The 25,760-nt window shown below is 55.9% G+C and overlaps 12 protein-coding genes across 12 annotated transcripts; 5 read left to right on the top strand and 7 right to left on the bottom strand.

The window, feature by feature from the left end:
- Positions 1 to 1,223: 1,223 nt before the first annotated feature.
- On the top strand, positions 1,224 to 3,013 carry VTJ04DRAFT_3945 (uncharacterized protein; the record flags this gene model as incomplete). The annotated part of the gene is made up of 5 exons (XM_069361900.1): positions 1,224 to 1,397; positions 1,466 to 1,523; positions 1,577 to 2,262; positions 2,327 to 2,719; positions 2,777 to 3,013. The coding sequence occupies 5 exons, from the start codon at positions 1,224 to 1,226 to the stop codon at positions 3,011 to 3,013; spliced, it is 1,548 nt and encodes a 515-aa protein (XP_069222465.1).
- A 163-nt stretch (positions 3,014 to 3,176) lies between these two features.
- On the bottom strand, positions 3,177 to 6,339 carry VTJ04DRAFT_3946 (uncharacterized protein; the record flags this gene model as incomplete). Its single annotated transcript, XM_069361901.1, has 2 exons — positions 3,177 to 5,507; positions 5,566 to 6,339. The coding sequence occupies 2 exons, from the start codon at positions 6,337 to 6,339 to the stop codon at positions 3,177 to 3,179; spliced, it is 3,105 nt and encodes a 1,034-aa protein (XP_069222466.1).
- Positions 6,340 to 7,633: 1,294 nt separating this feature from the next.
- VTJ04DRAFT_3947 (uncharacterized protein) lies at positions 7,634 to 8,739 on the top strand (the record flags this gene model as incomplete). The annotated part of the gene is made up of 3 exons (XM_069361902.1): positions 7,634 to 7,861; positions 7,971 to 8,411; positions 8,500 to 8,739. 3 exons carry the CDS (start codon positions 7,634 to 7,636, stop codon positions 8,737 to 8,739), a joined length of 909 nt encoding a protein of 302 aa, XP_069222467.1.
- Positions 8,740 to 9,142: 403 nt separating this feature from the next.
- On the bottom strand, positions 9,143 to 10,165 carry VTJ04DRAFT_3948 (uncharacterized protein; the record flags this gene model as incomplete). The annotated part of the gene is made up of 3 exons (XM_069361903.1): positions 9,143 to 9,239; positions 9,305 to 9,801; positions 9,863 to 10,165. 3 exons carry the CDS (start codon positions 10,163 to 10,165, stop codon positions 9,143 to 9,145), a joined length of 897 nt encoding a protein of 298 aa, XP_069222468.1.
- A 2,012-nt stretch (positions 10,166 to 12,177) lies between these two features.
- On the top strand, positions 12,178 to 13,287 carry VTJ04DRAFT_3949 (uncharacterized protein; the record flags this gene model as incomplete). Its single annotated transcript, XM_069361904.1, has 4 exons — positions 12,178 to 12,459; positions 12,518 to 12,623; positions 12,727 to 12,877; positions 12,981 to 13,287. The coding sequence occupies 4 exons, from the start codon at positions 12,178 to 12,180 to the stop codon at positions 13,285 to 13,287; spliced, it is 846 nt and encodes a 281-aa protein (XP_069222469.1).
- A 9-nt stretch (positions 13,288 to 13,296) lies between these two features.
- Positions 13,297 to 13,925, bottom strand: VTJ04DRAFT_3950 (uncharacterized protein; the record flags this gene model as incomplete). Its single annotated transcript, XM_069361906.1, has 4 exons — positions 13,297 to 13,489; positions 13,560 to 13,627; positions 13,744 to 13,774; positions 13,834 to 13,925. 4 exons carry the CDS (start codon positions 13,923 to 13,925, stop codon positions 13,297 to 13,299), a joined length of 384 nt encoding a protein of 127 aa, XP_069222470.1.
- A 964-nt stretch (positions 13,926 to 14,889) lies between these two features.
- Positions 14,890 to 15,564, bottom strand: VTJ04DRAFT_3951 (uncharacterized protein; the record flags this gene model as incomplete). Its single annotated transcript, XM_069361907.1, has 1 exon — positions 14,890 to 15,564. One exon carries the CDS (start codon positions 15,562 to 15,564, stop codon positions 14,890 to 14,892), a length of 675 nt encoding a protein of 224 aa, XP_069222471.1.
- Positions 15,565 to 17,158: 1,594 nt separating this feature from the next.
- Positions 17,159 to 17,617, top strand: VTJ04DRAFT_3952 (uncharacterized protein; the record flags this gene model as incomplete). Its single annotated transcript, XM_069361908.1, has 1 exon — positions 17,159 to 17,617. One exon carries the CDS (start codon positions 17,159 to 17,161, stop codon positions 17,615 to 17,617), a length of 459 nt encoding a protein of 152 aa, XP_069222472.1.
- Positions 17,618 to 18,515: 898 nt separating this feature from the next.
- Positions 18,516 to 19,748, bottom strand: VTJ04DRAFT_3953 (uncharacterized protein; the record flags this gene model as incomplete). Its single annotated transcript, XM_069361909.1, has 4 exons — positions 18,516 to 18,672; positions 18,754 to 19,462; positions 19,569 to 19,616; positions 19,688 to 19,748. The coding sequence occupies 4 exons, from the start codon at positions 19,746 to 19,748 to the stop codon at positions 18,516 to 18,518; spliced, it is 975 nt and encodes a 324-aa protein (XP_069222473.1).
- A 106-nt stretch (positions 19,749 to 19,854) lies between these two features.
- Positions 19,855 to 20,972, bottom strand: VTJ04DRAFT_3954 (uncharacterized protein; the record flags this gene model as incomplete). The annotated part of the gene is made up of 3 exons (XM_069361910.1): positions 19,855 to 20,001; positions 20,794 to 20,842; positions 20,959 to 20,972. 3 exons carry the CDS (start codon positions 20,970 to 20,972, stop codon positions 19,855 to 19,857), a joined length of 210 nt encoding a protein of 69 aa, XP_069222474.1.
- Positions 20,973 to 21,419: 447 nt separating this feature from the next.
- Positions 21,420 to 22,020, top strand: VTJ04DRAFT_3955 (uncharacterized protein; the record flags this gene model as incomplete). Its single annotated transcript, XM_069361911.1, has 2 exons — positions 21,420 to 21,427; positions 21,816 to 22,020. 2 exons carry the CDS (start codon positions 21,420 to 21,422, stop codon positions 22,018 to 22,020), a joined length of 213 nt encoding a protein of 70 aa, XP_069222475.1.
- A 22-nt stretch (positions 22,021 to 22,042) lies between these two features.
- Positions 22,043 to 24,378, bottom strand: VTJ04DRAFT_3956 (uncharacterized protein; the record flags this gene model as incomplete). The annotated part of the gene is made up of 2 exons (XM_069361912.1): positions 22,043 to 22,989; positions 23,049 to 24,378. The coding sequence occupies 2 exons, from the start codon at positions 24,376 to 24,378 to the stop codon at positions 22,043 to 22,045; spliced, it is 2,277 nt and encodes a 758-aa protein (XP_069222476.1).
- Positions 24,379 to 25,760: the final 1,382 nt, after the last annotated feature.

The following is a 25,760-nucleotide window of genomic DNA, read 5'->3' on the forward strand; positions in this document are numbered from 1 at the left end:
CCATTGCTCGGTAAATGTTCAATCTCTGTGCCAACTAGCCAGTTACCTGTGCAGAAGCGGTGCATTCAGATATGCTTGAGTTACGCCCAGAGACAACTTTCCAAAATTGTAAATGGGCCCAGTTTGTGACGCTGTATTCCCAGGAGTGTCAGCCATACCCGAGCGTTGTACCTATATTGGATGGCCCGCTTCGGCCGGTCCGGGAACCTATCATCCGAGGCTGGGCCCACATCACATCCGCTCCGGGCGGAGACTCACGGCAGACCCACCCTTCCGGTTCGGGGACAAGACCGCCATCTCCGGTCTTGGCATCAATCCCCATCTGCTCCTCATAGTCGGCCAGACTGCCATTGAGTGTGTCATGGTTCTACAAAGCCCTCTCCAATCAGCCATCTAGAATGTGCTATCATACTACCTGAATTGCCGAGGTAGCTGAGTCCTTATCAAAGGGCACCATGTCGCTGTACGCGTCATTGCGAAGGATGTATCACGACTTGGTACCTAGGTATCTAGGTTGTCTAGATCATCAACATCCCCTCCGTCCGGAACTCGCCTCTCATCCGGACAAAAGGAGACTGGCACCGTGGCATAGCCGGCACAGATCAGCACTTCCCAGTCAGTCAGCAGCCACGTGGGATTGTTGCCTCGCACTAGTTTCCCCCGTGCGGCTGGGAGGGAAACTCATTCAAGGCCTTGAGTGATGTGGCAAGCTTGTACGTGGGGTCGCCGTTGCACAAAGCTAAGCTTGGAACCTATCTTATCCACCAGTTCTGCGGGGAAGTGGATTGCGGCTCACGGTTTGTGGGGCGAGATCGACATTCGGGCGTCCGGAGGAGGTGTGGGGGAGGAGCCCACACACAGGGAATAAGCTTGGAAAGCACGTTGCTGTCCAAGGGGTCAGGTCCAGACCTGCAAGATACGATAGAGATCTACGATCTGAAGTTGGACAATGGATACCGCGGCGCGACCCGACTCTCGGGCACCGCACACCCTGTGGAAGGCATGATTCATGAACAGAACTGAATCCGCCAGATGGGATGAGCTATAACATCCCGACGTCTGCCGGTCTACGGCAGACTTGGACTCATCTCCTCCTCTCATCGCGTTGTGTGATTGTGTCTACGGTCCTCTACTTCACTCTGGGGAAATTCATCAACCTCAATCCCTTACGAAACTCCCCTCCTCCCACTCCGTTTCCTCGGCTGGCTCTTGGGCCCAATATTATGGCTATTGAACAGGCCCAAGACGCGACGGCGACATTCAAGAGACCGCAAGGCGTCGTTAAGGATGACGGGGTCCAGTTCGACCAGGCCGAGAGCGTGGGGACGGGCAGCGGCGCAGAGGATCAGCCTTTTGCTCACTTCGATGAGAAGAGGAAGAAGGCCATCTTGCGAAAGGTAACACCCTAGCTCGAGACCCCCGAGTCAAGGCGATGTACTTGCTTGCAGATGCTAACTTGAAGCAGATGGATCTCCACTTAATCCCAGTCCTTGCAGTCCTCTATCTCCTATCATTCCTCGATCGTGAGTGATCTCGTTGTCCTGAGTGTGACTTCACACGCTAAACTTGTCATTAGGAGGAAACATCGGAAACGCCAAGATCGAAGGCCTCCAAGAAGATCTCAACCTTACCGACGGTCAATACAACTGGTGTTTGACCGTCTTCTTTTTCACCTACTCCGCCTTCGAGGTACCCAGCAACCTGATGCTCAAGCACATGCGCCCTTCGATCTGGCTGCCTATCATCATGGTCTCCTGGGGCGTGGTCATGACCTTGATGGGGCTTGTGCGCAACTTCCAGGGCCTCCTTGCCGCGCGTATCTTTCTCGGAGTCACGGAAGCCGGCCTTTTCCCCGGTGTGGCCTACTACCTGACCAATTGGTACCGACGTGAAGAGATGCAGCTGCGCCAGGCCATGTTCTTCTCCGCCGCCAGCGTCGCAGGTGCGTTCTCAGGCCTGTTGGCGTACGGGATTGGCAAGATGGACGGTCTCGCTGGGCTACACGGATGGCAGTGGATCTTCATCCTTGAGGGCCTGGTCACGGTCGTCGTGGCGCTGGGGGCGTTCTGGATGATGTACGACTTCCCGGACACTGCCAAGTTCTTGAGTCAGGAGGAGCGGGACTTCGTCGTCTGGCGGCTGAAGTTCCAGCACAATGGCCATGGAGCACAGGTTGCCCAAGAGGACGGGTTCAAGTGGAAGTATGCGCGGGATGCTTTCTTGGATTGGCAGGTTTGGCTGAACATTATCTTGTTTTGGAGTGTAAGTTGCCGCAGCGAGGAGAATCCCCTTTCTGGTCTCTTGCAACGCTAACACCGCGACGCAGATTGTTTGCCCCTTGTACGGCATCTCGCTCTTCTTACCCACCATCATCCGACAACTCGGCTACAGCAGCAGCACGGCGCAGCTCATGACGGTCCCCATCTACACGACTGCCGCCGTCCTTGCCGTTATAGCGGCCTACGTGTCTGACCGCGTTGGCAGACGCAGCCCGTTTATTCTCGGGTTCCTCTGCATCATGGCTGCTGGGTTTGCGATCTGCATCGGTGTCGACCCCAGCACGAATCCAAGAGTGATTTACGCCGGGATCTTCGTCGCTGCCTGCGCCATCTATCCCGCCTTTCCCGGATGCATCGCCTGGCTCTCCAACAACCTTGCTGGCTCGACGAAGAGGTCGGTGGGCATGGCGATCCAAATTGGTGTGGGCAATTTGGGAGGGGTGAGTGGTTACTATTCCCTGACATGTTGACGAAAGCATCGCTAACAACTGGCGTAGGCAATGGCAAGCAACTTTTACCGGGCAAAGGACGCGCCATGGTTTCGTCTCGGACATACCCTGGAGCTGGGGTTCATTGTCGCGGGTATCATTGCCGTAGTGTTGTTGCTTGCTGGGTACAGCTGGCAAAATAGGACCCGAGCAAGGAGGATCGATGAAGGTGCTTTGGATAACTACACGCTCCAGCGGCTATCAGAGAAGGGTGACAGGGCAGTCACTTTCAGATATGTGTACTGAGCGGAGAGCTGGTAGAACATGTTGTGTGTTCGACTGGCTTCCAGTTTAATATGCCCGAAAGCGATTTGTTTAGGTAGTTTAGTTACACTCCTGCCTTGGGTAATTCCACACATTATTAACTTGGTTGTCATATCTTCAGCCCAAGCTGCTCTGTGCTTAAAACTCACTCCCCAAACTCCCCTCTCACCCACTTTGTTTCCGGCGGCCCAAGATAACTCGCCCCGACATTCTCCCCCGTCTTATCCAAAACAATCTTCTCCAGATACACCTCTGGTGAATTCGTCCTCCAAACCAACCACCGCTCTCCCTGCTCCACCCTCCCCAATTCCACCCTCTTCGTCCACACCTGATCCATCACCTGCGGCATCCACTCGGGCGGCATCGCCCCGGCCGCGGGCACTTCAATGTAGTCGCCCAACACGCGGGTGAAGTTGGCCGGCGCCGCGTCGACGGTTAGCGAGAATTCCATCTTGAGCGCGGGGTCGGTGTCCAGCCCCGCGTTGATGTACACCGTCGCGACGAGGTTGTCGGCGGGCGTGAAGAGGTAGAAGGGGAACACGGCGACCGCGGCGCGCGCGGATTCCTGGTCTTCCCGCGCGGCGTGGAAGGGGCGGAGGGCGAGGCTGCCTGAGGTGCTGCGCGTGCCGAGGTGGGGGATGTGGGCGAATCCGACGCGTGGGTGGTCGGCTTTGGTGTTGTTGTTAAGGCTACTAGGAGGTGCAGCAACGGTGGATAGGAACCGGTCAAAGTGTGCGCCTTCGATGGAGACGTAGCCCGCGGATTCAGGAAAGCCGGTGAAGTCGGGCGGCGTGCGGCGGTTGAGGACGGGGATGCGGATGAGGTCGAAGTACGGGATGCGCGAGGGCTTGGCGCGGATGCCGACGAGGACGGTATCGTTGAAATCGGTCGGAACGGAGGGCCAGGAGATGGTGATGTTGAGCCGCTGGTCTGGGTGGTCTTTGTGCAGGGTGCCGTTGGTCGGCGTGATGGAGAGCCAGGGAACGGGGATCGGATCCAGCGCCCATTCGATCGGCACGCGGTAGTCGCCGCGCATGAAGAGGTCGACGTGTCTGACCGGCGGACCGTAGGGGTCTATCTGCGGGAGGACGGCTCCGTAGTTGGTGGTGGGCATGGACGCGTCAACGCTCTCGGCCCAGCGGCCTTGGTTGATGGGGCTGGTCGAGCCCTCGGCGTAGATCCCGAGATTGCCCAGAGATGGTTGCATGTTTTGTCTGAGCTGCACGTAGGACAGGTTCACGGCGATGTCTCTCGAGGGGTTGGCCCAGCGTTTCGGTTCTTCGACCGCGTCGTAGACGGCTTGCAGCATGATGTCGGCCCATTTGCCATCCAGCATGGCATCCCACTCCTCCCTCAGGTCGTACGCAGCTTCAAACTCCTCGAGAACCTGAGACGCGAGAAGATTGGCTGAGTTGCGCCTCTCCAAGGCATATCGGTAGTTGAAGGCGGTCTTGATAGCCACGGCATGGAAGTGTGCTCCGGCGAGGACAGGCTGCTGCACCAACTGAAAGAAGGCCGGCTGACGGGCTTCCTCGACTCGCGTAGCCAGGTCGCGCACCCGGGCAGCGAGCTGCTCCCATCGGGTGAGTACTCTTTCGGCTTCGTGGAAGTTCAGGGTTGAGTAGGTGTCATGAGTGACATGCTCATACCGGCGCATGCCGACCAGACGAGAATGTTCCATCAGCACCTCGGCAACCTCTTCAGCAATGTCTGGACCAATCTCCCTCGCCACGAACTGCGCCACGTATTCTGGGAGACTCTCGAACGAGATGCTCGAAGCATTCCATGCTAAATCCATCGACAAAGTGAGAGGCAGTTCCATGGGTTTAAGGTCACCGACGTTGATGATCCAGATCTGGTTAGCACCTCGAAGATGAGCATGCAACAGCTCCTTGAGGACCTTAGCAAGGTTGTTGCTGTTGTGCCATTTGTATGCTCGAGGAAGGCCAAGGTACTGGAGGTGGAAATAGAATCCGGTGCCGCCGGGTCTCGTTGTCTCGTTTCCGGTGGGCAGTCGGTAGGCCTGGCCTTGATTGTCGTCCGGGAAGAGGATTGTCACGTCATCCGGTGGGTTGAGTCCGCTGTCGTAGTACGTCGTGACCTCCTTGTACAGAGCCCATACCTGGGGGAATGCGTCCTCGGATCCGTGGTATTTCTTGATGATACCTCGTTGCACGGCGAACACCTCCTCCAGCATCTTGATGGCGTTCTCTGTCTGTGCAGCCTCGTCTCCGAGACCACGCATACCGATGGTGATCAAGCTCTCATTCTTCCCTGCGCGCGCAATCCCTTCGTCGAAGAACTTCGTTATGTTCTCCCGGTTCTTGGACCAGTCCCATGGGCCAAGCTCCGTCACGTTCCATTCGTTGGTCGCCCTGTGCATTGGCTCATGGTGTGCTGTTGAAATGACAATTCCGTAATCATCGGCCAGCTGCTGGTTGCGAGGGTCGTCCGTGAAGAAGATGTTTCCCGGGGGCTGTGAGGCTTGTGAGAAGCTATTCTGATGCCCACATTCGCGGAGATATTAGACCTACAGGTGTGAACGAGTTCCACATCGCTGGCCAGAGGAAGTTTGCCTTCAGCCGGAGCAGCAGGTCAAACACGTGCGAGTAGAACTCCGAGTTGAGAGGATACCGCGTTGCGTTATTCCGGCGTGCCCACCAGTTGTTCAAGCCAGGCTCCTCATCGTTGATGAACAAGCCGCGGTACTTGACCGAAGGCTCACCATGGACCGTCGTCTTGTTGAGGGCAAACAGCTGCTCGTGTTTCTGAGGTGGCACATCTGCCCACCAATGCCAGGGGCTTTGTCCGCTCTGCTCTGCCAGTGTGTGGATGCCGAAAATGGTACCTCGTTTGTCGCTACCGGCGATGACCAGGGCTCGTTTGTGCCCTGACGAGGGGACTGTGATCACTGTCGTCTTGAACGCTTCCCATTTCCCCTCAATTTCTGAAGAATCAATCAGACCCTCGGAAGTTAAGTCGCGGATCAATGATGAGTTCAAAGAGCCCGCGATGATAACTGGATCCGTGTCATCGACCACAGAAATATCAGTCAAGGTCGCGTTGCTGACCGCCCTCGGGATGCCTGTGATAGCCTCCAAGTCGCGGGCAAGACTGTTGGCGGCGATGTGCACCCCGATGAAATCGTCCTCTGCCACTACGATCTGCGCATTGGTGATGCTAATTGCGGTGGGTTTGTCGGCGACATCGACGTCGAAAGCAATGAAGCGCTCTTCAAGGAGCGCTAGCCCCAGTGCCGGGAGGCTCGCGAGCGCGTACGGCAGCGCGAGGCACCGCTTTATGAGCATCTTGATAGGTTGGCGGCGGTGGAGTGAGCCGCACCAACTGCGACCCGAAGCTGGATCACCGGCATCATATATATACCGACTTCATCCTCGTGCTCTGCTGATGTAAATAGGTCTTAGATATTTCTCCGGAGGTCCTTCGCCGGCCAAGAACGGTACTGTGGGGAATGTCTCTTCCGGAACGACGGGTATGAGGCCGGGTGAATGAGCGGCCCGTTCCTGAAAGCTCAACCCACGCCATGGGACCTAAATCGGCTAAATCTCGCATTGAAACTCTCACGTCTTCGACACTGACCATGAACTTGGTTGGTGGAAATGGCGGTATATTGATCCGAATCCCTGGTAATGTTTACTGATAGTACCCCTTTGCCCGTCTGTCGTTCACATCCACCACCATGACATCAGATCAGACTTCCACTGCTATTATTGACCGAACTTTGCCCGATCACTTGGATGAGGAATCAAATAATTACGACTACTAGATAGACGGCTCCCAATGGCATCTCAACGAAGCTAATCGCCTAGGCGGTTGTCCTGAGGTGCAGCTGGCCCGTGCCTGTGAGGCATGTCTTACGCAAGCTGCCTCAAAATGGATCGAAAGCCGACGAGACGCGGTAAGGCTTGAGGAACCCTTGATGCGGCTCAACACTAGGAGACGTGGACATCGATGCTCGGCAACCCCATTCACTGCTGTTGGCGCCGGTCCACCTGCAACCTCGATGGACCAAGCTCCACCTCGAATGACGTACACCCGACCTTACAGCGTCTTAACCGAATACTTCGAAGGCTTCTAGGAGCTTTCTATGCAGTGTTCGAACCTCCCCTTAATCTCGGTGGTGACGTCTATCAAAGCTTTGGCCTAGTCGTAGCGCATAGTTGTCTGCTCAGCTCGCGAAGTCAATGACACCCAAAACTTTCCTAATGCGGTAATATTCCCTGACAAGCTCAGGCACATTTTTGCACCAAGCCACAACCGTTGACGAATCCCAGTGGATTCAATCCAACCTTAATCGTAAACATAGCCATAGCGTCTCCATCATACCGTTGGCCCGTGCAAAACATACAACGTCTATTGATGCGAGGAATCAAAGGCTAGAAGTTGTAGATAGGTGATTTTATAAGGCATCAATGATGTCCAGCAAGATGCGGGTCAAATGGCAAAGCGTTGCACGTTCTTCAAGCGCCTCTATACCTGATCTTGTGTTTATTACCTGCCGTGCATTCTCCTGCGCCTGTTTACCCTGCACCATCGCCATAGCAGAGAACGAACATTTTCCGAACCCGAGCCTTCGCCAACATGGACGACATACCCGAAGCCGCGACCATATCCGTCTGGGCCTACGATCCCTCTTTCCCCCTTGCTGTGGTCACCACGGTTGTCTATGCTCTCATCTTCATCGCCATTGCCTACCAGACCTTCATGCGCCACCGCACGTGGTACTTTGCCGTCGTTGTTGTTGGCGCGGCCATGGAAGTACCGGGCTACGCGTTCCGTTGCTATTCGATCAAGAATCAGTCCGACATTGTACGTTAGCAGTCTGTTTGAGTCAATTCCCCATTCGCGTTTGGGAAGTTCGCAACATACCTACACACAGGAGTGCCTGAGGATGCTAACAAGACCTGGCCGACTCTAGGCAATCTACGCCGCCTCTCTCACCCTCGTCGTTCTCGCTCCCGTTCTCGTCGCTGCCGGCAACTACATCCTCCTGGGCCACCTCGTCCGAGAGCTTTCCCACCTCGACACCACCGGTCGGACACAACGTCCTCTCATGTGCGGTCTTCGAGGGCAACTCATTTCCCGAGCTTTCATCGTATGCGACATTATCGCCTTCTTGGTGCAGTGCTCTGGCTCGGCCATTGCCACGGTGAATAACTGGTTTGGGCCAAGTGCGCAAGTCGGTGTCTGGGTCCTGGTGGGCGGTCTTGTGTTTCAGCTTGTTGCTGTCTTGACGTTCCTCTGCGTGCTGGGTCAGTTTCACCGGCGCTCTGGTGCGGCTGGATTTGTGAGGGGTGGCACGAAGACGGGGTGGGAGAAGGTGCTAATGGCTGTTTGGATCTCGTCGTTGATGATTGTGGTACGTGGCCGGCTTCAGCGCTATCTAACCCTCTCTTAAGCTCTGCTTCCCTGGATTCTGAAGCGGCGCTGACATGATGGTATTACAGATTCGTTGCATCTACCGCGTGGTTGAGTTTGCAGAAGGTATCGACGGCTACACGTTCACACATGAATGGGTGTTTTATGTTTTCGAAACGGTACCGGTCATCTTCGCTATTGGAGTTTTCTGCGTGTGGCATCCAGGTGCCTATCTGTCCCACTCCGAGAACTTGAGAAGGGCAAGTCGGGGAAACGACAGCGACACCAGAGACTTTATTCCACTGGAGGACCACAACGCGGAGGCCTAAGGGAAAACCGGGTTCGCACTGGTTTGCGAGGAGCTTCAGGTGGTCCATACACCCTCGGGTACCTCCAAGCTCTAGACATCTTGACGTCGTGGCGGAGGAGATGGCGCGATCGAGATATCAGGTTTCAGGGTTCCATAGTAGAATAAGCACCCCATGAACTGTCTGTGGCAGCCACTCAAGTGGCAACGCAATGTACATAATACAACGAAGAGAGAAAACAATTAGAGAATTATTAGTGGCTGGACCAGCTATTATTGCAAGATCTCGACGCATTAAGGTACAGGCGTCCAACTCCAACGGCCGACATAATATTTACCGAGGTAATACTGTGAACCTGAACCGAAGGGGACCGTTGTATGCTTGACTTGACACCTCCCAAATAGAACGCTTCGGCGTCCAGACCTTACAGGCACTGCGAGTACCAGTCGTTCTGGGCACGGCATGTCGAGCCAGACTCGCAGTTCCTGCACCCGCTGTAGCCCTGACCACCGCATTGGCCCCTGTTCTAGGTGTAAGCACAAGTCCAACGCTGCATCTCATGATAATAGTGAAGAATTCTACATACCACTTCGGAACGGTGCAGCCACCATTGCCGCCGCCCTGGTTACCACCGCCGTTATTTCCGCCCTGATTCGGGTTGCCCTGCTGAGGATTGTTGTTGGGCCACAGCGCCGGTCCCGGCATGGGCGCGTACGTCGGCGGCGGCTGGGCCCACTGGTCATACTGAATCGCAGGATCGCTGATCTTGTACCCTCCGGGAATCTTGATGGTCGGGCCGGGCGCGGGGCCGTTGTAGTTGCTGTTGATCTTGAGGTGGGCGCACTGCACGTACCACTCCTTCTGACGGTAAGGAGGGTGCACGCTCATCTGCTCGATGCGCATCAGGTACTCGCCCGCGGGGATCTCGGCGGGCAGGCGGAACTGCCAGTTCTTCATCTTCCAAGTGGCCCAGCCCTCGTCAGTGCCGTTGAAGGGCTGGCGGGTGCCCAGCTGGTACACCTTGAACCAGTCACCCGAGCCGTCGTAGTCGCGCACATCACCGGGGGCGCGGGAGAGGTAGATCTGCGGTAAGAGACTTATTAGTGAACGACCCAGGGATGTCCGTCCTGACGCAAATACTTACAGTTACGGGACCCGGATGGTACAGGTCGAAATCCAGGTGCAAGTTGAAGCCCACAACATCAACGCCAGCTGTGACCACGGCAGTCTTGGGCTCGCGGCGATGACGCCAGGACCCCTCGTTGCAACGGAAATCGGGCGAGTTGATCCAGTCGTTGTTGTGCGGCATGAAGCCGAAGTCGTGCTCCCGGACATACTCGAAGGCTCCCGTGCGGACACCGTTCAGCATCAGGTGTGGGAAGAGGAAGTGAGCAGACGCCGACGGAGCCAGAGCGAGCGCTCCGGCAAGGAGAGATTGGACGTGCATGGTCGAGGCCGAGAAAAGGGTCAGCGGACGGCTCTTTGATGCTGGGACTTGGCGGTGTTGAGCGGTGAGAGGAATGCTGGAGACTGGGTGCAAGTTTAAGCTCCTCTTATACTCGTCGTCCTCTCCTTGAGGGAGTCTTAATGAGGCCAGCAGGTGACATCATGCGCGCACAAATGTTCCATGTGAATAACAGCAACGGGGATGTCATCCACCCTCTACAACCACTCCAGTGGCGGCCAAAGCAACTGCCGATGGTGCATCTCACGGAGGTTACTTTGCAATGCCCGAACTCCTAGGTTGGTGTTGACACTCTGTTTGGACCGCTTAAGGGGTACCATATAGGTAAGTCTTTGGATCGCATGGAGGCTATCTGCCAAGCGCGGGAAGCTTATTACGAGCGGGCCAACGTCCATATGCGATCCGCGTGGACGGGAATCCAAGAGGTGGAATCCGGGGAAGAACGTGGGGTTACGGACCGGATCACGGGTGCGGACCTTGAATGGAGAGGAACGGAGAGGAACGTGGCACGGAGTCAGCGCCGCATCCGGCAACCAAAGTGGCAGGCAATATATCACCTGGTCGCACCAGCTAGAAATTGGCATCGATATGGTGGTTTCAGCAGGCTGCATGATCGCGGCTCTTGATTAACTCGGCGCTAGGTCCTGGATCGTGGAGCCGCTTATCCCTGACAGCATGACCACCATAGTATTACTAGTGTCTGCGGTGGATAGCAGAGCCCATCCCATGCCCCTGTGGTCTTCTTCCATCCGCCCAAGGCTACCACAATCCAGAGAGTGAAAGCCCTCGGAGGTGTTGGAACATGAAATCAACTACAGGCTAGGTTATAGCCAGCTACGGAGTTCTGCTTGTCGCTTTTATGAACCAGACGCTCCACGAGGTGCCAAGAACTTTGTGGTTAAAGATGAAACCTGCTACTCCCTCCCATTGACGAGCATACATACATAGCAGTCCCTACACTTCCCGCCAGCTTGAAAGCCCTACATACTATTCCATGATGTTCATGAGTCTAGGTTCCTTACCCCAGCTAGCTCATCTAGTAGTGCTACGCTTGGTCCAGGAACACAGCACAAAAAGGCACCCACAACCTGTCGGCACTTCACACTGTGGGCCGCACGCGACGTCGTATTCCTTCCGCCTGGGACGGCCGTTGGACGATAAGCGAACCAACCACTCCCATGAAACCGTATGAATGCAATCCAAACAGGAAATCGGAGCTCTCTAGTCTCCAAGCCCGTAGCGCGCCCATCCCTCAAAGGTGCTCACGGTTCCCGAACTCAATTGCCGATAATGTATGCCTGACAATGACACCGCGACCAACCCGGAGACCGGACCACCCGGGCGCCGATGTCCCGTCGTACCAGTCCCGGACACGGAGGAGGAAGACCGACGACATATCGGACAACCTTGCGAGACATGCCTCTGGACCGCCGGCGAGGAGGATAGGTAACCTTAGGTAATCATCGCTCATTGATTGGATCCCCCGGAGAGCAATTCAATCAAAACCACATACGCCGTACTCCGAATCACTTCAATTGAAACAACACGACTGGCCCAGGCATGAAGGGACAGTCTGCCCATCATCAAAAGGCCTTTAACTCCAATAAACAACCATCTGTACCAGATATTCATATGACCGCCACAGTTCTTGCACAGGCATTTAGCACCCGTCTCCGTCATGGAGATCACGTGACACTTGGCAGCGCTCCCCTGTGCTGAACTTCGCAATACGTACCGATTTCAGGGGGAACAACGCGTTGGCTCCATTACAGGCATCCACGCCTCGCTGCGCTCCCTCAAGCACATACATAGATAGAACGTGCGGTACTCAGTTCCCATTTCACGTGGTTGATGGGAACGAAAGGCCGACCGGCGTAGAGCGTCCCTCATCGCGGCCGCGAGGGCCAGATCACGACGGACGACCCCGGAGACCGTAACATCCCGACATCAGCCCCCCGCTCAGAGACGAGTCCTCGGGAAATAAACAAACCGCCATGGACCACGGCCCGCAGTCCTCCGACGGACATGAGATCCAACAACACGCGCTGATACCAGGAACGGTTTCCAAGCGGGGTGACAACAGCGTTGTGGATAATTCTCCAGACAGACGGAGCATGAGCCGGGCTTGGCTTCTCGATGAGGATCCAGATGCTACGGCCAATTTCCGTCCCGACTACACCGTCTCCATCACGGGAGAACAAAAGCAGATGATCCAGAGGCTCCAAGCCCTTCACGACTCATGCCACCATGAAGCCTATCGTTGGATATTCAAGGAGGTTTGTTCAAGAGAACATACAACTTGAGTTGAATCAAGTATTCTGACACCGCCCGTAGCTCTGCAGGATCAAGCGTTGGAATGCCGTTCGGGTGAAAAAGCTCGACGGGTATGTTCCGCTCCTCCGGCGTCTGGACGGCGAAACGGAGGAGGAATATGACATAAGTAAACCAACATCTTCTCCGCTCTCCGTCGTGTCTGCGCAACTGCCGACGCGGCGCCATCCCTTGTCCGCCAGCGCTAATCATCATGTGGTTACCATAATTAGGGTTTCAGATGCAACAACTGGAGTATTCAGCGACGGCGACTCCCACAAAGCTCCTCGTCTTCTACTACAACCGCATGGTTTCTGAAGACCCAGTGATCAGAGGGATGATACAGGCAATGAACTACACCCACACCCTTATGGCTCAGGTCATGTGAGTACCCAAATATCTCAAGAAACCCGCTCCCCAGAGTAACAGCCCTTCTTCAACAACGGAGTGATGCTAACCGCATGCTCTCCCTTCTCCATCAACACAGCTCCAACAACCGGCTGCCACAAGAGCTCCTGAATATGATCGCTCTTGAGGCCCGCATTCCTTTGCAATGGTCTGAGGAGTGGTTTTACAGCGAAACCGAGCCAAGGCCACTTCCCGACTACATGCACGTGGACCTCAGGACTTGGTTGACTGACCTTCCCCCAACACTGAGTCATCCTTCCGGCCAGTGGATCTCCCCAGTCCCTAAAACGTTCTGGGAACAAAATGAGATGTACTACAAGAGAGAGTGGCATTTTCTGTATCCATTCTGTCCATTTGTCTCGTTGTCGTCGGATCCTCGGTCCTAGATTCCCGCCTTACTCGATGACTATCGGTGCGCACCGGGAAGTGCCTCCAATAGCGCCGGAGCAGATCCGTGTGCAGCGAATGGGCAGACTTTCCGAGTCCACGGGACTGGAGATTGTGATGCACATGTTTTCGGGCAGTGCTCGGAGCTGATGCCCGCGGCATTTGGGTCCCGCGGTTCCGTCGTATGCAAACCAGATAGAGCTGGCAGACAGAGGTAGATGGCCTGTTCTTAGCCTCCCTAATTTAAGCTTAATTCAAGACTTTGACGCACGTTATTGAGTCCACCTTGATCGCTCGGACGCCATGGGGAGGGATGATGGCATCGCCCGTGGCAAACCACTAGTATTGGAGGATGAAGAGCATCAGTCACTGTGTCTTAGTATCGGCCCGAATGGAGGGAAATGCTTTTTATGAGAAACAGGGCAAAGAAACAGACGGGCTGCTTAATAACCCACATTGTAGACCTGCTTTCCGACGAGGTTCTTGCTGCACATCAGTCAGTGAGCCGATTGATGAGTGTCCTGGGAAGATGTCAGATCACGTACCACTCAGGATCTGAATACCACTTTGTTGCGGCGCCGTGGACGGATGAGGGTAGGAGCATAGCAAATACGAGAATGAATGGCTTTGAGTGCATTTCCGCTGGCTGGAAGACTTTGTAGGACTTGGTAGGTAGAATGGTCAAGGTTCGTGATGCTTGAGCTTGATCCTATTAAAGGGCCTTGGTGAAATGGAGTAGAGTCGGACAGAGACCTCAGGTTGTGCGATATAAGGGACATGCATTTACCTTTCTGTGGAGCTCCTGCATGTTATATGGATGCGTTTCTCCTTATCTCTTTCCGTTTCCTGTGCAGAGCATCTTACGGATAGAACGGTTGATGAAGGGGCCGTCCAGTTTCCTGGACTATTCAGTATTTGTCATACCCACTGGTCCCTTCCTCAGAGTAACAATTTTCGAACTGGGCAATTCACACATCCATGAGTGGATGGATGGAAAAAGAGCAGCCGCTGTCGAAACGAAAGCTTGCGCTTCCCTGGCACTGACTAACTTCCAAACACCTCAGGTAGGCAGGTAGGGTTCCTCAGATTCAACGTTGCTGAGCCATGGACACTGATTCGACCTAGATTGGCTTAACGAGGGATCACACCTTGAAGTGTTGTCTGTTTATCTGGATGACACCCAGGCCCTGTCTCTGCACATACCCTGTCAGCAAGCCGGGAAGAGGTGCGGGGGAACCCGAATGCTCCTTCGGTCGGCTCCGGAGGCGGGGCGCCGGCGCTGGTAGGGCGGGGTGGGTCAAGCCGGGTCAGCCCCGCCCGTGACCGGCCTGAGCTCCGTCCTGAGGTCCATCATGGCCTGGCTCAGTGGGGATAGTGATTAATACCGTCAAGGTCCGTTGCGATGACTGGATTAGCCCAAGGTGGCTGGAGTATCCGACATTGGCAGGAACTACATACATCACTCATCAACATGAACAATAACATACCTCTTCTGCATCATCCATCCCTCGGCTCACTCAGCCTGATCAATCCAGCAATTGGGCCACCATGGTTTGCAAAGCAGCATGGACATATAGAATCCCTCCCGCAGCCTCGCAATGCTAGAAAGAGTAATTGAAGGCACCAATACTCCGACTCATGCAGGCCTCCGGGTAGAACACCACCTCCTGTCTCACAAGAAACACCCGAACATAATCCTCCGTCTCATACTTCTCCGGCGCGTCGCCGCGCTCTTGGTGACAGCGGCGACCGCACTTCTCCGGATGGCCTCGGTGAACCTCAATGTCCCTCGGACACACATAAACTTCTCTCTTCGACCAGGACGCGGTGCAATGCGTAATAGTCGTGCCAGCAGGATACGACGCCCGAGAAGGAGGCTCGTCGTACTCCTCCGCGATATGCACCACGCGCATGGCTTCGAGGAACTTTTTCTGGGAAATCCACCGCTCGAGGCGGCTGATCCCGAAGTACCGAGCTTCGCCGAGCAGGGCGGTGTAGCGGGCATAGTCGAATCCCTTTTGGGCGTCGTAGAAGAGCGGGAAGACGCCCCGGCGGAGGTAGTTGAGGATGTGTTCGAAGAGGTCCGGGTCAGCGTCGATGAAGAGAGCCTCGTCCTGGGTTCCCTTGTCCCACCGGTCCCCCAACAGGATCTCAAAGAAACGGCTTTCTAAGAGGGTGGCCTTCAGTGTTGTGAAAATGCGGCCGCCGACTCGAAGCCTGATTTCATCACTGTTGGTGGTAGCTGGCTCGGTGGCATAACTGGTGTTTTCATCCATGGTGGGCGATTGTGACAAACGGGAGTGCCAGGGCGGCCACTGGGAAGTGTGTGAAACGTGAGTGAGTTTCTCGAATTCAAACGAGATTTTCCTTGTGCTGAAGGCCAAACCGAGGTTTTCCAGTCGATATGAAGGCAGGGTAGGGTGGTGATGGGAAAATGTTGGGTGTATCGGTCGTTGTGGTTCTGCCGAGACTTACTTGACGGGTCGGATTGGCGAAAGGGATGGACATTTTAGCAAGCAATCTGCAGGTTTTGAGGCCTGCCACAGAACCCAATGCTGCACCTCTATCCACTGGAAAGATGAGATAATTGCATGGATCATGACTCTGGGTGAAATCGAAACTTATGATCAGTTTCACAGGGTTTTAGTGTCTGCAAAATACCTCTAGACATTGCAAAAATAAGTACAAAACAACCATTAAAGTTCTTGTTTCCGAGCCACTGGTGCCGCGGACCGTCCGGCCTTTCCCCCTGGTACCTATAGGATACCTCTCTGGACGCTCTAGTCAATGCACCATTAATTGACGGTCTGGGAAATCTCGGACCACTTCTTGACAGTGTTTTTGTATGGAGGTATTCTCGCGCATCTTCCACGATTCGTCACTCGCAGACTTCTGTCGACTGTTCTTTGCTTTGGGCAACGCGCCAACAGTGAAACGTCGTCCTCAGCTCGGAGAGAGGAGAACAGGAAGGGATAGGGCTCCCGGCCTGTCCTGAAAAAGGCCCGCTCTTATCTTGTTTGTCTGCCAGCCTTTGCTTGCTGCAGGCAAGCGTGAGAATAAACGTTCCATAACCTGGAACCTGGACCCAAGCCCGGATTGCTGCCATGCTGACGTCTGCAAGATCAAAATGTTCATGAGGGAACTTTTGGGAAACATCCCGTCGGGATTTACACTCGCCCATCCCCGCGTTTCTGGGTGCCGTAGGCTGCGACATTGGAATCCTTCCAGCCCCAGCGTCGCAGTCCCGATTGCAGTCTCAACATGGAGCGACCACTAACAGCTTTACAGGTGGCTCAAAAAGGGACTTTCCCTCTATAACTCCGCTTCTTGGTCATCATCTGAACTGCAACCTAGAATACTGTCACCTCTTACTAATATTCCAATTACGCTCCGTCCGAGGCAGATTAGCTATTAAGCGGAAGCAACTTCCAGCCCCTGTGATCACCAAACCGCGGATGGGAGTTCTGAGCTCGCTGAAGGTTGGTGGAACCCGGACTTCTGCACATCAACATCGATTCCCGGTTCCCCTCACGTCACGCTTATGAATACATCCCTAGAGCTTCTCGGCCTCCGGAGTTGGTGAGAGCGAGTCTCTGTGAGGCAACCAGAGAACTGGATGGGGTGACCGAGACCACGAGGACCTCGAAGCTAATGTGAAAAGTTCCAGAACTCGACTCGAAGAGCAAAGACCCATTGAGCAAAGATCACCCAACGATGGAGGATAAAAGGAGCTCCTGCCCTTCAAATTTGTAACACAGGAATAATTCTATCAATCTCAATCTCACTGTCATTACAGACCTCCTACTCCGTCTACAACTTGCTTCCGACATCGACCCACTCCTGACCCCTTACCAGCACCGAATCTCCAAGATGCGCCTCTCCTCTATTCTCACCATCATCACCGCCGCTTTCACTTCCAGCATCACCGCTATTCCCGCTTCCCCCAACACCGACAACAACCCCATCAAAACCCTCCAAGTCCGCGAGGGCGACCACTGCTACGAATCGACCTTCCACGGCGAGACCTTCAACGGCTCCGCCTTGATCACCGACTGCCAGCAGCTCGCCGACAGCCTCGACGGGAACCTGAGCAAGGAGGTCGACAAGTACGAGCGTCCCTACGCCATCCACGGGACCTGCAAGTTCTTGGTGTACAACAACATCCGGCCCTACCACTACATCGCCAGGGTCGGCGATCAGGACGTCAAGGACATCATTCGCGACTCGATCAGCAAGTTTGGCCGCGATGGACGCGTGGGTGCCCGTGGTACGATGAGGTGCAATCCGGGGAATCAATATGTTTCGTGGTCTATTCGGCGGGAGAATTAGACGGGCAGGGAATAGCACACAAGACGGCAGTGGAATCATGGACGGGAGGCCGTATTTCCAGGATAGCTGGGCCAAGAGCGCTCTGTTTCCATAATAATGTCACTCACGTTTCCTCAAATACACATGACCCACAGATCTATTGACATCTCTATCAAACGTAGACTCTTCACGAACTCCAAAGGACCACTACAGTCCAACTTTTCCTGTCGCGCCCGACCCCATCTCCAACCAGCTTGTACAGGTAGATATCAGGTATCCAAAAACGGAAGAATGCCATGAGCCAAGTAACAAGGAACGCAATGAACCCCCTGATCAGCGAAAACCGCATCCTTCCCAAAAGCCCCATCCTCCCATGACTGTGGGCATAACCAAAACCTCATGACCATGTACTGACCCTCCCAGCACCAACCATCCATCTTCATCCTCCCTACACCGCCTTGGCCTTCATACTCTCAAACTCTTTTTCCCGGCTGTTCGACAAGCAAAAAACCCACAATCAGCAAAACCGTTCCAAGATGCTTAAGTTGACCAAAACAGAGAAAAAAATACAGACAGCCCCTCCTTGCTCCACCACTTCCCCATCTCCCCATCATCGAGCCCAGGAGTACGCCGACAACAGAAAGATGACACAGAACAAGAAGGCATTCCAGGTCCAGGTCCGGGTCTGGGTCCGGGTCCAAGGGGTCCGGTTCAGGGAGGGCTGGTGGGATCACAGCGAAGGCGGTCGGGCGACTGCTGGACGGGGGGAAGGGAAGGAAGCGGGAAGATCGGGAGGAGGAAAGGGGATGTGGAAGGACGAATGGGTATTCAGGGGTAGGGTAGGAGGATGGGGATAGCGACATGAAGTTTTCGTCCATGGTGATGGTGGTGAAGGGTAATGGTGGTGTGTGAAAAGATTTTACTCCTCGTACCTTCCCCCCGTCAGGATCGCGGGCCCGCTGCGCTCGAGCTTGTCCTTGAGGAACTCGTAGACGGTGAAGGTGACGGCCTGGCCGGGAGCGACACGCATGATGCGCGGCGTGATGCCCTTGTAGAAGGCGTGCACACCCTCTTGGCTGTTGTTTTGGCACATATATTGTCAGCACTCCTCCCCAACCCTTTTTGCCTTCAACGGAAGTGACATGATTGATACTCACCGGAACATGTCACCCGCAATGCGGGTGATGCGCTGCAGGGCCGTCGTACCCTCCTCGGCCTTCATCTTCTGCAGGCGAGTCTTGATGGTATCGATCGGGGCGTTGCTGAGAGGGCCCATGGCACCCGACACCAAGCCGATCAAGGTGGTCTGGTAGCTGGGCAGGTTGCCGCCCTGGTACTCGGGCTGCCACTCATACAGCCACTTCTTGAAGTACGTGTACGCGGTGAAGTTGACGGCCTGGTTGCTGCCCTGGCGCAGCGCGGTGAGCGAGACGCCGCGGTACAGCGCGCCGGCGCCCTCCTCGCGCACGATGGTGTAGAGCGCGTGCGCGGCGTTGCGGTACTTGGGGATGTCGAGCGGGTCGGCCATGCTGTGGTGCTGCGCCTGCAGGCGGATCTTGACCACCTCCATGGGTGTCACGACGGCGACGGCTTCGGTGACGCCGGCGGCGAGGCCGGCGAGGAAGAGTGATTGCCCCGCCACCTTGCCGGTTTCCTTGTTGGCCAGCAGCTGCTTGTACCACTCGAATGACGTGAAGCGGATGGCCATCTTGGGGATGATGCCCGTCAAGACGGCGCCGAGACCCTTGTACAGGCCTAGGGGCGTCTCCTTGCGCACAATGTCGGCGCCGGTCGCGATGAAGCCCCTCCGCGGCATGCCGGGCTGCCGGCCCCGCCGGGACAGCTGCATCCGCACCTTGATGGTATCTGGAATCCGGGGCTGTTAGTCGTTCTCATTGTTCTTTCTCTGCGCATCATTCGTGGCCCTTTCGAGAGCTTATTTGTGTCGTTTCGTTTTGTCGGGGGTACGTACCAAGGGGATGGCACACCAGCGCCTCCATCATGCCGGCACCACCACCAGCTGCAAGCCGCCGTGTTAGTCCCAAAGTCTCCGGCTTGGCAAACGATGACGCCGGGGTGTGGGTCACTCACCGATGAGGTTCGTCGCAGCGGACGTCGGCTTCTTGCCGTCCCGACCACCTTTTGACGCCATTTTTGCAGCTGAATGTGTCTGAAGTGTAGATGCAATATTTTACCCCTTAAATTGACGACCACAGTCCTCCCAAGTGGTCAAGGTCTCGCTGTTTCTCGCTGTTTGTCTATGCCGATATGGTTCCCAGTCTCCGCCGCTCCGTACGCCAAGCCCGGTGCTCCGTCCGGTTGCCGAGGATGTGAGATGTGGATTCGCGTGTATAATCGCCCCTGAGGTTGCAAAACACCAACACCAGCGACGGTATCGGAGGGTCCTGGCTAGTTGAGTAGGTCGCAGATTTGCTATTCGCAGGACGTCCGAGGTCGTTTCGACGTGCGCAAAGTTCGACGACAAGTGGGAATAAAAAAATGTTGGATCAAGCCCGTATGAGTCAAGCGTCAGGGACGAGCGGAGACGCAGCAAGCGACTAGGAAGTCAACTTGAGAATAATAACAGAGGTCCACCCGGAGGAGTACGTCGGGGTTCGGTGCGTCACAAGGACGGGGGGGGAGGATATATCGCGGAGAGGGTTGAAGAGTATGGACGAAACAGAAGAAAGAGAAGGGGGAAGAGTCAAGACGGAGGCAGGAGGTTGAGCCGATTACATATGACTCTTCAGACGACACGAGGCAAAACAAGCGCCGGCCGATCGGATCTCATCAAACCGGACAAGGCCAGGGCAGTTGAGCAGAAGCCGAGCCGAGCGGGCACGAGGCCGAGCAGAAAACAGACAGCCGGCCCACACCGGGGAGGTCTAGACAGACGATCCCGGACACCGGCAGAATGGGTGATGGGATAATTGGACAAGATGAATCACTCCAATAACCCAAAGATGTATGGATCTCGTCACTCTCTTCTTGTGGCTGTATCGTCCAAGTCGATGGTGAAGTACATGTCCATCATCAAAAACCCAGAACCCCACGAAACGAGGAACAGGCCGTCCACATAAGCCAAGCTGAGGAGGGAAAAACGAGAAACGAGCATGTGTAAATCCCAAAAGGCAAGGAACAAAGAGGAGACACACCCGACAGAGTGGGCATGACTTACAAGGGTGGGCGTTACGTACCGTATCCAAGGAGAGGTACGTCAATGAGGGAGGACCCTCATGTTCACATCTACGGCCCGGTGATCGGGTTAGCGGAGCGCCAAACAGCCAAAGATTGCCTCCGCAATGGCATTGCCCTTGTGTGTCATTTGCCTCTTCCCCAGATATACAGAAAAGAAAACTCACCTCCAATTCTCCATCGTCCTCCACTGCCCCATTCCCTTCATCCTTCATACAACCGCCCTCCACCCAGAACACAAAATCCCCTTCCGTCCTCGTGACAACCCTCCCTGTGGCGGCCGGCCCAAGTCGGCACATCCCTCCCCCCTTCCAATCCGGTAAGTCAGGTAGGTAATTACACTCATGTCAGGGACGAAAATCCAAGGACCGTAATTCGGGGCTTGTGATCGACAAGAAAGCGCCACGACCGGCCAGTGACGTATGAGCCCAGCCCAGCCTGTCCAAGCCAAGGAGTCAAAAGTTAAACGTCAATAACCGACCGGAAGCCGAGCTTGTGATTCTGCGGGGAAGACAGGGGACAGACAATGTGGGGCACCCGGCCGACTCGGATGCTCCCGGGACGAACAAAACCACGCCGCAAGCAGCCAAAGAAAAAGATGTTTGATCCACTAAAATGGCCCTGGCCAATGCCGAGGTCATTTGTCTCGTGGTCTTGTTGCTTGTCTTTGCCGAGTCATTCCAGATTGGGCGATGCAGGTTGGAGACGCCAGGAACTGACAGCTGGCAATGGCCGGAAACAGTTGTCAGCAACACAACCTGCCGAATATTGCCAGCTGTCAATCCTCCAACATCATAAAACACCAAGCACAATCACAAACTACTCATATCCCAAGTCTCAGTGACGACCAGTCAACCCAAGTGCTCCAAGGCCATCATATTGTATTGTATTGTACTGTATTCCCTCACTCCCAACAACCGCCTCATACAATGGGTATTGTCATCATCCGACATGAGCCATTAGGCATGAAAATAATAAACAAAAGAAAATAAACCAGCAAGCCATATCCGTTTCATCCGTCAAGCCCGCCATCTATGAGCTTTTTGTCTCTTTTGATGATGCCCTTGTGTGCACAGAGAACCGAAACGGAAAGGAAAAAGAGTAAATGCCCTCCAAAACAAATCCCGCCACCAAAAACACCAAACCCGAAGCCCCCATCCCAACCTGCCAAACTTTCCCAGGACCACAAAAAAGTCATTGAAATTCCCAAAAAGAACTCAGGTGATTAGAGACCACTACGTCCCATTCTCGTCATGATCTCGGCGTCCCCGCATCCAAGACCGTCTCCCCCTTAGCCGCCGCCTGCTCCACGTTCCTGAACGAATACACCCGGATCTCGCCATCCTCACTCCCGCTCGCCATCCTGCTATCGCTCAACCCAACGCACGTCACCGGCCCGCGGTGCCCAACGAACGTGGCGTCGCACTTTCCGCTCCGCGGCTCCCAGCACTTCACCATGGCGTCGTTGGCGCCGCTGATAACCCGAATTGTGTCGCCCGCCAGAGACCAGATGCCTTCCAGATGGCCGAACATGGTCTTGATGCAGCGGCCCGTGGCGCTGTCCCAGAGTCGGATGGTGCTGTCGAGGGCGCCCGAGAGGAAATAGCGCGGCGGGAGGGGACGGGCGGGGTCGGAGGCGAAGGAGGGACCGTAGAGCGAGCGGATGTCTTCGTCGCGCTGCGGATGCGGTGGGGTCGGGGAGGTCGCGCGGCGGTCGGAGGGGGAGACGATGGCAAGAGTGCTGCCATCAACGCCGCTGGCGACGGAGACGGTGTCGCTGTTGTCGACGGAGGTGGGGCTAATGCCGGTACCAGAGGCGGCAGCAGCAGCGGCGAGGACTTCGTCGTCGGGCTCGTACTCGGCGGGGAGGGGGAGGACTTGCTGGACGTGGCCGACGTGACCTTCGAAGGTGCGGATGACGCTGCGGGTGTCGAGGTCCCAGAGCTTGAGAGTTGTGTCGTCGGATGCGGACAGGACGGTGCGGCTAGCGATGTCGAGACGGGTGCAGTTGACCCAGTCGGTGTGGCCCTTGAGGCAGAAGGTTTCCTTGGAGTTGAAGTTGAAGACTTTGATGCTCCTGTCGATGGAGCCACTGACGAGCAACTGCGCGTCGAAGTGCAGGCTCACAACGCCGTCAGTGTGGCCCTGGAGAGTTGAAATGCATTCGCCTGTGTGCCAGTTCCAGATCTTGATGGTGTCTGTGGAGGTCAGGTTAGAATATGACTTCGCTGTGAACGCAACAAACTAGGATACATACGATCAAGGCTCCCGCTGATCAGCTTCGAGTCGTCGAACTGCAAGCAACGAATACCCGAGGTGTGTCCACGAAGCGTGCGAATCTCCTCTCCCGTCTCGATGTTCCAAATCTTGATGGTCGCATCATACGATCCGGTCGCAAGGATGTCGTCGTTGAGCTGCAGGCACGTCACGCCATTTGTGTGACCCTTGAGGGTCTTGACCGAGCACCGTCCATACTTCCAGTTGTATCCAACCTGCCACCTGTCCTTGTAGACAGCCTTCCAGCTTCGTGTTTGAGGTGGCTCCTCGATGGACGAAAGGCAGCGGCGCTTGCCATCCGGGGCGTCGTCGAGGGCATCACCGGTCCGCTTTCCGTTCGCCAGGGTCCCGTTCGACGCCGCAGCATCCAGCTCCTGCACACGGCCGGAGGCGTTGTCCTTGGCGAGCTGTCGTGCGCGAGTGTAGTGCCTTAACCTCTTGCGTTCCAGGAGCGGCAATCCCCAGCCGCACTTTGTGCACTTCCTGTTGACGTGTTGCTCGCACATCCGAACCCAAACGGCATCCGAGTCGGCCAGCATCCGCCAGCGCTGGCTGACCTGGGCGGCCTTGGTCAGGCTGACGGTGTCGAGGTAACACAAAATCTTCTGGGCAATCTCGACGGGAAGGGCGGTGATGAAGTCGATCTTGAGGGCCTCGTTGACTTCGCGCGACACGAGCGACAACTGCGGGAAGCAGAGCTGAGCCAGGACTCCCTGCAGCATCAACTCGCGGTGACGGGCGGGGGCGGCCGAGAAGAGTGACCACACATGGGTAATGGCCTGCTGGTCGGCGGGTGGCAACTTGTCGAGCTCGCGCTGGATCATGACCATCTTGGCCTCGTCGGCGGCGCGGCGGCACTTGGAGTCGGGACGGTGGCGGTAGCAGTACTTGGTGTTGGGATTCTTCTCGCGGGCCGACTCTTCATTGCTGGACTTGCCGACGGGCGCGTACAGGCTCGGGATGTGTTCTTTGAGGAAGGGGGTGACAGTCTTTCCTATCAGCGACGACGACATGTTGTTCAAAGTGTCGCGGGGCCTCTGGCGTTCCTGCTCCTCGGGTCGCAGTCGATCGCAGCTCTTTCCGGGGTCTACGGTCGTCTGTCCTCCAGCCTCACCGCCGCCCTCTGCGGCTGTGGGTGACACGACTGGGCCTTCTTCTTCCTTATACCGCGGTGTGGAGTCTGCCGTTACTGGCGGGAGATGTGCGTCATCTGTCGGGGCATCGGTGCCATCGTGGGTCTGGGGTAGCGGGCGGTCGAGGAGCGATATGGGGAGGGAGACGGAGGGAGAAGGTCGATGATGAGGTTCCATGGCGAAATAACGAGGCGGGGCCTCGGGGCCAAACAAATGCATTGGTGTCTCAACCGGGTGCCGGGCAGGGAGGCGGTGGCCCGTGCAAAGCATATGTCGATCGGGCACCGGCAGCGCTAGGGGGTCAAGAGGCGGGCTGGAGAGTGAGCCTGCGAGAGACCCGTCGAGCCGATGACGTGCTGGACTCCTGGCCGCGGTTCGCGAAGGGAGGCCCTGTTCTGCTTCCTGCCTCAGAAACCCAGAGAAAGCTTCGAGAGCGGCAGGACTCTCGGAGCGGTCTGGCAGGGCCGGGTAAAAGTTGGATTGAGCGGCACGACGGCACGCAATGCACCTCGAGCAGTTTCGCAATTGGAGGATCGGGGGGTGTGAAGTTCGGGTTGGGCGTAAGGCGTCAGACGAAGGGTCGGTGAGACGTGAGGAGAAGGGAGGTAGGCGATGCAATGGAATGTTCGATAGTCTCAGCTGGGAGAGAGAGGCGCCCTTCCTTGTTGGCTGTCGTGGCCGAGATGGCGGATGGGCTGGCTGGCTTCGGGATCGAGTCGAGATCCGGCTTTTCCCTTGGCTTGAAATGGAGGAACACCTCTGCTGTCGAGCTGGCCCGGCCGTTGCAGGCAAACCACAAACATGAGCAATCAGGACCTATCGGCCCTGTACTCGCCGCCGGATGGTGGTAGTGGTGGTGGTGGACTTCTTGTTGCAAGAGACGGGCAGGATGGCGAAATCGGACGGTGGACCTTCTTTGCTGCTTTGCACAAGAAATTGCGTTATCCGTCACTCAGACAAACCCCTGGCTTGTGCGCTGCTTGCGGGGACCTATCAACGGCGGCTTTTTGTTAGTGACGCCGCCCCGCCAGAACTGTCGACACCGGCCGGATGGCGCAATAGACGGCGGATTGACAGGGTACAAACGATACAACGTGACCTCGGATCGGTTGCGACTCTGAGTCTGGAGTTTGGACGAGTTGCGCCCCCGGGATGTTGCTTGCGCGCGGTCTCCGGGGCCCGGGACCCGGAGCTTCTTCTATCATCGGGGACCCACCCCGCTGCCGACAGCCGTGGCGGCCCGGACACGGCTCTCGGAGCGCCACTAACACCATGCCATGACTCTTGGTATCTCTTGGTCTTCTCTTACGAGCCAGGCGGAGCGTTGAAGTTTGTCATGGCGTTGTACTGGCGGTCACACTGCAGACGCCGCAAGTCAAGCAAACGAAACGGGCTGATGTTGAGTGAATTTCGGGCGTGCAAATGCTGGAAATGCTGGGTTGTACAAGGTGGTCTGGTTGGTGGCTGTCAAAACATTCATCCGGAGCGGATTGGCAGGCTGGACTATGACGTCGGCTCTGGGATGTCACTCTGCGGAGGGCATCTTTCCGCAGCAGAGC

Source organism: Mycothermus thermophilus (genome assembly GCF_041956435.1).
Source record: "Mycothermus thermophilus strain CBS 625.91 unplaced genomic scaffold VTJ04scaffold_2, whole genome shotgun sequence".
Classification (NCBI taxonomy): Eukaryota; Fungi; Ascomycota; class Sordariomycetes; order Sordariales; family Chaetomiaceae; genus Mycothermus; species Mycothermus thermophilus.